This window comes from Neovison vison, chromosome 13, assembly GCF_020171115.1.
Source record: "Neovison vison isolate M4711 chromosome 13, ASM_NN_V1, whole genome shotgun sequence".
NCBI lineage: Eukaryota > Metazoa > Chordata > Mammalia > Carnivora > Mustelidae > Neogale > Neogale vison.
In genome coordinates this window covers 74,254,217-74,265,683 of record NC_058103.1, presented here as the reverse complement: position 1 = coordinate 74,265,683, position 11,467 = coordinate 74,254,217, and the positions used below count along the sequence as shown (strand labels likewise).

Here is an 11,467-nt window from a genome sequence, read left to right as displayed (position 1 = left end):
AATGAGTCCTGAGGCAAGAACACTGTAGTGGAGTTTAGGAGAAATATAATGGAATATATATGGAATGTGGAGCAGTGTTGACCAGGAAGTGGGAAGCATGACAAGATGGATGGCTAATACTTTAACAGAAATTCTCCCTAGGCTGTGAGTCAGTAATTGCATTGGAGGACATGCCATGTATTTTGATTTGAGAAAAGGAAATCACCTCAAGGATAAACTTACATGTGGTTATATTTTCTGAGTTTAAAGCTTGATATTTTCTCAGAATTTCTACTGAGATCCTACTAAATCTACTGTCAGATTTCTCTATACAAATTAGTGCAATATTAGGTCAAAGAGTTTCCTATATTTGAAAAAGTAGTAACAGATGGAAGTTATCCCTGCTCCCTTATAATTTAGATTTGGTCCTTTACTTTTTGTCATAGTCATCTTAACTGAAGGGATAGTCCCCGTTTTGACTGTTGGTACTGTCATTCCTTTGGAAAAAACAAGGTCAGGCAACACCATCCAGGAGGAGCAGAGCTGAGATCAGAGGCATTTGAAATATCAAGTGATCTCTCTTACTGTAATCTTTGGTAACATTTACCTTTTACAAAAGGGTTTTCTCCGTAATAGACAATTGAGGATGGGAGATTTGGTGGAACAGAAAGGAAGTAAATCATGATTTCTTCCTGATTTCAAACATGTACACCAGGGCCATCACTGAATAAATAGCAATAGCATCTACCTCTTTCCAACTTACTAACAGTGACTCAGCAGTGTGCAGGCATGTAAAGCTTGATCTCCACAACTTACTGTGCCCTTCATCGCTGAACTAAGATATAATTTGCTTGACCGATTGTTGCCTTGATGCATGTGAGTCCCTCAGAGACACAGGCTAAGAGAAGAACATTTCCCCAGCAAGTTCAGTAGAGCTGTGACCACAAGATGGCAGTGCACATGTGCTGATGAAGAACATGTGGAGGGTTCATCTTAGTGCATCTGATGGACTATATCATGGCAGCAGCAGAGCCTTTTTCTTATTGGCTGGTAGACAATGTGGGAAGTTACTCTGTTAGAGGAAAGAAGGGATGGCCTGATAAGAAAACGAGCTGAGCTGGCTGGAGTCTCCAATTCTGAACCTGAGTTTAAGTGGCAGGAATCATGAAGACATCCATGGGAGCTTTAATCATGTTCTTGTGGCTGCAGCTGAACTGTGAGTTGAGTGTTTATGGGCACTGAAGTATATTAGTGGATATTCTTCAGAAGTCAAGACTGGCTTTATTCATGTTTCCTTCCATTGGTGTAGAAAAAAAACACTCTGAAGTACAATAACCTGAAATCTCTTCTCCTTTCTTTGACCTTTTCTTTCTGCACAGGGTTCAGCCAGGGAGAGAATGTGGAGCAGCATCCTTCTACCCTGAGTGTTCGGGAGGGAAGCAGCTCTGTTATCAACTGCAGTTTTTCAGATGGCCGTTCAGACTATTTCCCTTGGTATAAGCAAGAACTTGGAAAAGGTCCCCAGCTCCTTATATACATTCGTTCCAACATGGCCACAAAAGAAGACCAAAGACTCACTGTTTCATTGGATAGGACAGCCAAACGTTTCTCCCTGCACATCAGAGACACCCAGCCTGAAGACTCAGCTGTGTACTTCTGCGCAGCAAGCACACATTGCTTCCCAGGCACTTGCTGCCTGCACTCAAACCTGGGACTGGGGCAGCCCCTGTCCTTTGACATAGATATTCAAGGATGGGCTTTGTCCTATTGTTTGTACATGGAATCTAATGTTTTATTATTTTCTAAAATTTAAATTCAGTTAGCTGTCATATAGAACATTATTTGTTTCAGGTGTGGTGTTCAGTGATTCATCTGTTGCATGCAACACCCAGTTCTCATCACATCACATGCCCTCCTTAATGCCTATCACCCAGTTATCCCAGAAGCTAATATTTTAGACATTTAAAACAAATTATATAACTATTATGATGGAGTTAACCCAAAAAGGGTTAGAGCACTTTGTTGGATGGGTAGTGCTTAATGGATTCTTGTGGATTTAGTAACATTTTATTTTGAAATTCAGGCATTGAGGAACTCTACATTTGCTATTGAGATTCCTCTCCTATAAATAACTTGTCAGTACCAGTTTCACAGTTCTTATTATCGACGTTCACTTAAATATTGTGTTTCATAAGGAGCGATTATGATTTTCTGATTCTAAGACATTGCGTGCTAAATATAGAAGTATTTAAAATGCAAATATAAATGTCATAATTCTGTAATCATGTAATATTGCTAATATTCCTTTTAGTCTCAAAAATTCTTATTATAATCAGGATCATGATTTTTTTCACTTCATGTGTTTTGATTTGAGTATTCCCCACTTCATCAAGTCATTACCTCAATCATCTCCCTTGTTTTAATTTTATTTTTTGTTTTCATTTAATCTGTGTCTTACAGTAGCTCTGTGAGATATTTTAATTATTTTACAGTTGCATTTTCATTTTGTTCTTCTCTACTCGGGGCAAAATATCACAGCCATTTCATGTGTCTTCATCACTTTCTTTTTTTTGTTTGTTTGTTTGTTTTTGTTTTTTTTTGTTTTTCAATTTATTTATTTTCAGAAAAACATTATTCATTATTTTTTCACCACACCCAGTGCTCCATGCAAGCCGTGCCCTCTATAATACCCACCACCTGGTACCCCAACCTCCCACCCCTCTGCCACTTCTTCATCACTTTCTTGTTCAGAAATTGTGTTATGAGATTTCCATAAGAGCTCAGGGATGGTGTGTATTATTTGTGTGTTTGAGGGAAATTAAGAAAGAGAGTCATTTGACACTGTGACCTTCAGATCAATCACAGAAAAATATTCTCATTTACAAATTCTGTTCTTATCTGTTGCAGTAATTCTCTCATAGGATTTAGAAAACAGAATTTTATATCTCATTCTGGTCTATCTTTGCAGTGCCTAGCACAACCTTTCCCACATAATTGGTTATCAGTAGATGCTAAAGAATGAAAGAAGAGATAATTCTGTTACTGACTTATAACTTTAATTTAAGCTTTCGGTTTGAATTATATTTATAAATTGATTTGAGAAAAATAAAAATCCTTAAAGTGTGTGTGTGATTATTTGATTGTTTGAGAACATACTGTTTCATTCCATTTTTAAGTCTCTTTCTTAATGATGCTTTGCTGTTAGAAGATTATTCAAAGAGATTACTGCCTATGTTCTCCTCCAGGATTCCTGTCTCACATTGAGGTCTTTTATCCATTTTGAGTTTATCTTTGTGTACGGTGTAAGATAATGGTCTAGTTTCGTTCTTCTTCATATAGCTGTCCAGTTTTCCCCACACCATTTATTGAAGAGACTGTCTTTTTTCCACTGTATATTTTTTCCTGTTTTGTCAAAGATTATTTGACCATAGAGTTGAGGGTCCATATCTGGGCTCTCTACTCTGTTCCACTGGTCTCTGTGTCTGTTTTTATGCCAGTACCATGCTGTCTTGGTGATCACAGCTTTGTAGTAAAGCTTGAAATCAGGTAACGTGATGCCCCCAGTTTTATTTTTGTTTTTCAACATTTCCTTAGCGATTCGGGATCTATTCTGATTCCATACAAATTTTAGGATTATTTGCTCCAGCTCTTTGAAGAATACCAGTGGAATTTTGATCGGAATAACATTAAAAGTATAGATTGCTCTAGGCAGTATAGACATTTTAACAATGTTTATTCTTCCGATTGAAGAGCATGGAATGGTCTTCCATCTTTTTGTGTCTTCTTCAATTTCTTTCATGAGTGTTCTGTAGTTCCGTGAGTACAGATCCTTTACCTCTTTGGTTAGGTTTATTCCCAGGTATCTTATGGTTGTTGGTGCTATAGTAAATGGAATTGATTCTCTAATTTCCCTTTCTATATTTTCATTGTTAGTGTATAAGAAAGCCATTGATTTCTGTACATTGACTTTGTATCCTGCCACGTTGCTGAATTGTTGTATGAGTTCTAGTAGTTTGGGGGTGGAGTCTTTTGGGTTTTCCATATAAAGAATCATGTCATCTGCAAAGAGAGAGAGATTGACTTCTTCATTACCAATTTTGATACCTTTTATTTCCCTTTGTTGTCTGATTGCTGTTGCTAGGACTTCTAATACTATGTTGAACAAGAGTGGTGAGAGTGGGCATCCTTGTCGTGTTCCTGATCTCAACGGGAAGGACGCAAGCTTTTTCCCATTGAGGATGATATTTGCTGTGGGTCTTTCATAGATAGATTTGATGAAGTTCAGGAATGTTCCCTCTATCCCTATACTTTGAAGTGTTTTAATCAGGAATGGAGTAATCTCTTCGATATCAGCCACAGCAACTTCTTTCAAGATATGTCTCCAAAGGCAAAGGAAACAAAAGTGAAGATAAACTTTTGGTACTTCATCAAAATCAAAAGCTTCTGCACAGCAAAGGAAACAGTCAAGAAAACAAAGAGGCAACCCACGGAATGGGAGAAGATATTTGCAAATGACAGTACAGACAAAAGGTTGATATCCAGGATCTAAAATGAACTCCTCGAACTTAACACACACAAAATAGACAATCATATCAAAACATGGGCAGAAGATATGGACAGACACTTCTCCAGTCAAGACATACAAATGGCTATCAGACACATGAAAAAATGTTCATCATCACTAGCCATCAGGGAGATTCAAACTAAAACTACATTGAGATATCACCTCACACCAGTTAGAATGGCCAAAATTAGCAAGACAGGAAACAGCATGTGTTGGAGAGGATGTGGAGAAAGGGGAATCCTCTTCCACTGTTGGTGGGAATGCAAGTTGGTGCAGCCTCTTTGGAGAACAGTGTGGAGATTCCTCAAGAAATTAAAAATAGAACTTCCCTATGACCCTGCCATTGCACTCCTGGGTATTTACCCCAAAGATACAGATGTCGTGAAAAGAAGGGCCATCTGTACCCCAATGTTTATAGCAGCAATGGCCACGGTCACCAAACTGTGGAAAGAACCAAGATGACCTTCAACGGATGAATGGATAAGGAAGATGTGGTCCATTCACACTATGGAGTATTATGCCTCCATCAGAAAGGACGAATACCCAACTTTTGTAGCAACATGGATGGGACTGGAAGAGATTATGCTGAGTGAAATCAGTCAAGCAGAGAGAGTCAATTATCATATGGTTTCACTTATTTGTGGAGCATAACAAAAAGATGGAAGACATGGGGAGTTAGAGAGAAGGGGGTTGGGGTAAATTGGAAGGGGAGGTGAATCATGAGAGACTACGGACTCTGAAAAACAATCTGAGGGGTTTGAAGTGGCGGGGGGGTGGGAGGTTGGGGTACCAGGTGGTGGGTATTATAGAGGGCAAGGATTGCATGGAGCACTGGGTGTGGTGAAAAAATAATGATACTGTTATGCTGAAAATAAATAAATGAACAACAAAACAAGAAGATTATTCAATTTATTCTTGGACTTGTAATTTTTTGTTATCATAATAAAAACTCTTCTTTCTGAGGTATATGGGAAAACTTTTGTATGCATGTGTCAGCCACCTTACTATTACTAGTAGATTGCACAAAGGTATTTGGACTAATGGCTAATGTAGAGATGATGTGCTACCAACCCCCCTCCACGTTCATGTTTGATATAATATTATTAACCACAACATTTATTTAAAAAATTTTCCCTAGTGCTGGAGAGAAATCAATGGAATGAAGCAAATGGAATAAATATTTAATTCCCTCATTTTCCCACCCCTGCTCAATGGTAGTAGGCTCCTTTCAAGGTCCCTCCAAGTCTTCCTAAATAATGATGGATACAATTGTTAGGGTGGATGTTATAATTGTTCAGATGGACATAATAAATAGAGTGACAGTGGTTCCTCTTAGCTGAGTATGGTTGCTAGGTATTTGTTTAATGGCTTTGTCTTCCTGGAGAAGCCCCCAGATTAAAATCAGCTTATCACATCTGACCAAAGGAAGTTAGAACTGTAGCCCAACATGTCAATGGGCTTGATTCTTTCCCTCCTTATACTGCCAGCTCCTGTGCAGTGGAAGAACACTACTCCTGATGGTTGCCTTTCCTCCAAGCCTGATAATGGAGTCAGAAGGAAGCATGCTTCTATATTATTCATTTGTTTCCTCTCAAATCAATTAGAAGCAAGACAGAGGGTGAAGTTCCTACAGGTTTGAATGCTTGGTCATACTGAGGTGAGAACTGATGCAGTGGAAGAAAACAAGTGTTTTAGCCTGAGTGTGCACTGAGTCTAAGATCCAGACACATTCCAGTTTCAACCTTCATCATGTTTGGTATATTTGTTTCCTACATCCTGAGACAAGGTAGTGCAAACTTTTATGCCTTCTCTTGATCTTGTGAAGCCAGACTGGGTGCTGAGAGTCTCCCTTTTATTTGCTTTCTCTAGGACAGTGCTGACTGAATTTGTGTGATTTCTCCCAAACCGGGAGAGTGGGGTTGTCTCTGTGCAAGCTCACTAGCTGCTTACAAAAGCTCACTGCTGTTGTCATCCTGTGTGCACTGGTAGGAGGCCACAGGGTGGGATGATGTGCGGGTGAGGAACTGAGTGTTGTGTGTGCTCATGGACCATTTGTGGGGGTCTCCCAGTGGGACATGGGCAAATTCCTAATGGAGGCTGTGCTATGGTTTGTAGGGTCTATGTTTTTTTACTGCCCTGCAAGAGCCCTGTGTGCTGTTCTGCTGGGAGCACCCCCACTCCCCAGTGAGCAGTACACCTCAGTGTTCTGGATGGGGCTAGAAAGAGGTTCCTCTTTGGGAGCATCCTCCAGACCTGGAGGGGCATGTGTTCACTCACATGTTCTCACTTCCCTCTCCAGGAAAATCACAGGCTGGAAGGTTCTCTCTCTTTTTTTTTTTTAAAGGTTTTATTTATTTATTTATTTGACAGAGAGAAATCACAAGTAGATGGAGAGGCTGGTAGAGAGAGAGAGAGAGAGAGAGAGAAGCAGGCTCCCTGCTGAGCAGAGAGCCCGATGCGGGACTCGATCCCAGGACCCTGAGATCATGACCTGAGCCGAATGCAATGGCTAAACCCACTGAGCCACCCAGGTGCCCCTGGAAGGTTCTCTTGGTTGGGAGCTATGCCATGCATAGGGGTGAAGAAGGTAAAGTGAAACTGCTCTTCATGCCATCCTTAATCTGTCAAAATCATATTTTTTGTTGTTGTTATTGTTCCACAGTGTGCTATGTGTTCTCTGCTGGACTTTTTTATAGGTACTCTTTTTAGTTTAATGTATGACATTGAAAATCAGTGGTTTTAGGGAGGAGTGGAGATGGTAGAAAATTTCTATTTTGCCATTTTGATCTCAGTGTTTGAATTTCTTATTTTAAAATAATTATTAGGAAAAATGGACTATTTTGCTGTGCAGTTCTGTGAAGTTTGAATTTAGGTACATTGTATAGATCATGTAATATACAAGATTATGATACAGAATACATCATTGCTCCCCAAAAGTCCCTTGAACTAATCTAACTCCATCTCACGCTTCCATATTCCCCATTCCTTGCAAACATTGGTATATTCTTTTTTTTCCAATTTATTTATTTTCAGAAAAACATTATTCATTATTTTTTCACCACACCCAGTGCTCCATGCAAGCCGTGCCCTCTATAATACCCACCACCCGGTACCCCAACCTCCCACCCCCCCGCCACTTCAAACCCCTCAGATTGTTTTTCAGAGTCCGTAGTCTCTCATGGTTCACCTCCCCTTCCAATTTACCCAAATTCCCTACTCCTCTCTAACGCCCCTTGTCCTCCATGCTATTTGTTATGCTCCACAAATAAGTGAAACCATATGATAACTGACTCTCTGCTTGACTTATTTCACATTGGTCTATTCTTATTTTGTGTTTTTAAAAATGTCATAATGATGGGAACATACAACCCATAATCTTTTGAGTACTGTATGTCTTGGTGAGAGGAAGCATATGCCACAGGGCACATGTATGACCTCACCCCTGTCACCAGTCTCAGTGCTTCTTACCCCTGAGGTTTTGAACGTTGAAGTTACTTTCATAAGAATAGAACAATCTGAGGGGTTTGAAGTGGCGGGGGGGTGGGAGGTTGGGGTACCAGGTGGTGGGTATTATAGAGGGCACAGCTTGCATGGAGCACTGGGTGCGGTGAAAAAATAATGAATAATGTTTTTCTGAAAATAAATAAATTGGAAAAAAAAGAATAGTTCATCACTTCAAGTGTTTGAATTCCTTTAGACAGTTGATTTATAGTTCTACAAAATACATTTGGCAATTGATAATGCAGAATTGGTGTTGAAGTTTGGATCATCTCATATAATCAAATGGAGTCATGTTCTGTATACAAGTTCTGTATACAAACTCCATTCTAAATTTTTATCAATAGATACTTCCTCACATTTTTTTAAATTTTTAAATTTTTTATTTCTTTTCAGCGTAACAGTATTCATTGTTTTTGCACCGCACCCAGTGCTCCATGTAATCCGTGCCCTCTCTAACACCCACCACCTGGTTCCTTCAACCTCCCACCTCCCACCCCTTCAAAACCCTCAGATTATTTTTCAGAGTCCATAGTCTCTCATTGTTCACCTCCCCTTCTAATTTCCCTCAACTCCCTTCTCCTCTCCATCCCCCCTTGTCCTCCATGCTATTTGTTATGCTCCACAAATAAGTGAAACCATATGATAATTGACTCTCTCTGCTTGACTGATTTCACTCAGCATAATCTCTTCCAGTCCCGTCCATGTTGCTACAAAAGTTGGGTATCCATCCTTTCTGATGGAGGCATAATACTCCATAGTGTATATGGACTACATTTTCTTTATCCATTCGTCCATTGAAGGGCATCTTGGTTCTTTCCACAGTTTGGCGACTATTGCTGCTATAAACATTGGGGTACAGATGGCCCTTCTTTTCACGACATCTGTGTCTTTGGGGTAAATACCCAGGAATGCAATGGCAGGGTCATAGGGAAGCTCTATTTTTAATTTCTTGAGGAATCTCCACTCTGTTTTCCAAAGTGGCTGCACCTACTTGCATTCCCACCAACAGGGGAAGAGGGGTCCCCTTTCTCCACATCCTCTCCAACACATGTTGTTTCCTGTCTTGCTAATTTTGGCCATTCTAACTGGTCTAAGGTGGTATCTCAATGTGGTTTTAATTTGAATCTCCCTGATGGCTAGTGATGATGAACATTTTTTCATGTGTCTGATAGCCATTTGTATGTCTTTATTGGAGAAGTGTCTGTTCATATCTTCTGCCCATTTTTTGACACGATTATCTGTTTTGTGTGCATTGAGTTTGAGGAGTTCTTTATACATCCTGGATATCAACCTTTTGTCTGTACTGTCATTTGCAAATATCTTCTCCCATTCCGTGGGTTGCCTCTTTGTTTTCTTGACTGTTTCCTTTGCTGTGCAGAAGCTTTTGATTTTGATGAAGTCCCAAAAATTCATTTTCGCTTTTGTTTCCTTTGCCTTTGGAGACATATCTTGAAAGAAGTTGCTGTGGCCAATATCGAAGAGGTTACTGCCTATGCTCTCCTCTAGGATTCTGATGGATTCCTGTCTCACATTGAGGTCTTTTATCCATTTTGAGTTTATCTTTGTGTACGGTGTAAGAGAATGGTCTAGTTTCGTTCTTCTTCATATAGCTGTTCAGTTTTCCCCACACCATTTATTGAAGAGACTGTCTTTTTTCCACTGTATATTTTTTCCTGTTTTGTCAAAGATTATTTGACCATAGAGTTGAGGGTCCATATCTGGGCTCTCTACTCTGTTCCACTGGTCTCTGTGTCTGTTTTTATGCCAGTACCATGCTGTCTTGGTGATCACAGCTTTGTAATAAAGCTTGAAATCAGGTAAAGTGATGCCCCCAGTTTTATTTTTGTTTTTCAACATTTCCTTAGTTATTCAGGGTCTCTTCTGATTCCATACAAGTTTTAGGATTATTTGCTCCAACTCTCATTAATGAAGGTTCATTCTAGCCATACCAATTAGAGTATGATTATTATTTGGCTTTTCCAGGGGTTCATATGAAATAACATATCCAAAAATTCTTACACTTGCAGCATTCACAACGTCTGTGCAGAGTTGAGCTATAGCAATAGGGTGGGTATTATGTCAAATAAAGGCCATACACATGCAAGTTATTTTATTAGTAAGAGAACAAAATCAAATAATCAAAAACACATAATATTTTATGATTAAAGTGGTAAGAGATAAAAATAACCTGAAAAGGTCCATCCACATCATTGCATATGCAAGATTTCACTTTTTAGATGGCTGCATAGTATTCCATTGTATATATATACCACATCTTCTTTATCCATTCATCTGTTGATGGACATCTAGGTTCTTTCCATAGTTTGCCTATTGTGAACATTGCTGCTATAAACATTGAGTTGCAGGTGTCCCTTCAGATCATTACATTTGTATCTCTGGGGTAATACCTACTAGTGCAATGGCTGGGTCATAGGGTAGCACTGTTTTCAAATTTTGAGGAATCTCTGTTTTCCGGAGTGGCTGCACCAGCTTGCATTCCTACCAGCAGTGTAGGAGGGTTCCCCTTTCTCTGCACCTTTGCTAACATCTGTCATTTCCTGACTTGTTAATTTTAGCCATTCTGATTGGTGTGAGGTGGTATCTCATTGTGGTTTTGACTTGTATTTCCCTGATGCTGAGTGATGGTGAGCATTTTTTTCAGTGTCTGTTGTCCATTTGTATGTCTTCTTTGGACAAATTTCTATTCATGTCTCCCAGCCATTTCTTGACTGGATTATATAATCTTGGTGTCATGCTTGATAACTTCTTTATAGATTTTGGATACTAACTCTTTATCTAATATGTCATTTGCAAAAATCTTCCCCCATTCTGTAGCTTGTCTTTTGGTTTTTTTGACTGTTTCCTTCACTGTGCAAAAGCTTTTGATCTTGATGAAGTCCCAATAGTTCATTTTCAACCTTGCTTCCCTTGCTTTTAGAGACATGTCTGCTAGAATTTTCTGGATTGAGGTCAAAGAGGTTGCTGCCTGTGTTCTCCTCAAGGATTTTGATGGATTCCTGGCTCACATTTAGGTTTTTCATCCATGTTGAGTCTATTTTTGTGTGTAGTGTAAGGAAATAGTCCAGTTTCATTCTTCTGAATGTAGTTGTCCAATTTTCCCAACATCATTTGTTGTGTAACAAAAAAGACTGTCTTTTTTCCAATGGACATTCTTTCCTTTTTTGTTGAAGATTAGTTGGCCTTTGAGTTGAGGGCCTATTTCTGGGTTCTCTCTTCTGTTCCACTGATCTAATTGTCTGGTTTTGTTTTTGTTTTTGTTTTTTGCCAGTACCATACTGTCTTGATGTTTACAGCTTTGTAATAGAGCTTGAGGTTGGGAGTTTTGATGTCCCCAGTTTTGGTTTTCTTTTTCAACTTTTTTTAAGCTATTACAGGTCTTTTCTTGTTCCATACAAATTTTAG

The 11,467-nt window shown here is 39.2% G+C and overlaps 1 gene segment (V, D, J or C); it reads left to right on the top strand.

Moving 5' to 3' along the window:
* Positions 1-1,143: 1,143 nt before the first annotated feature.
* LOC122894542 lies at positions 1,144-1,792 on the top strand. The segment is given in 2 exon segments: positions 1,144-1,195; positions 1,359-1,792. Coding segments are annotated over 2 exon segments (486 nt in total).
* The last annotated feature ends 9,675 nt before the right edge of the window (positions 1,793-11,467 follow it).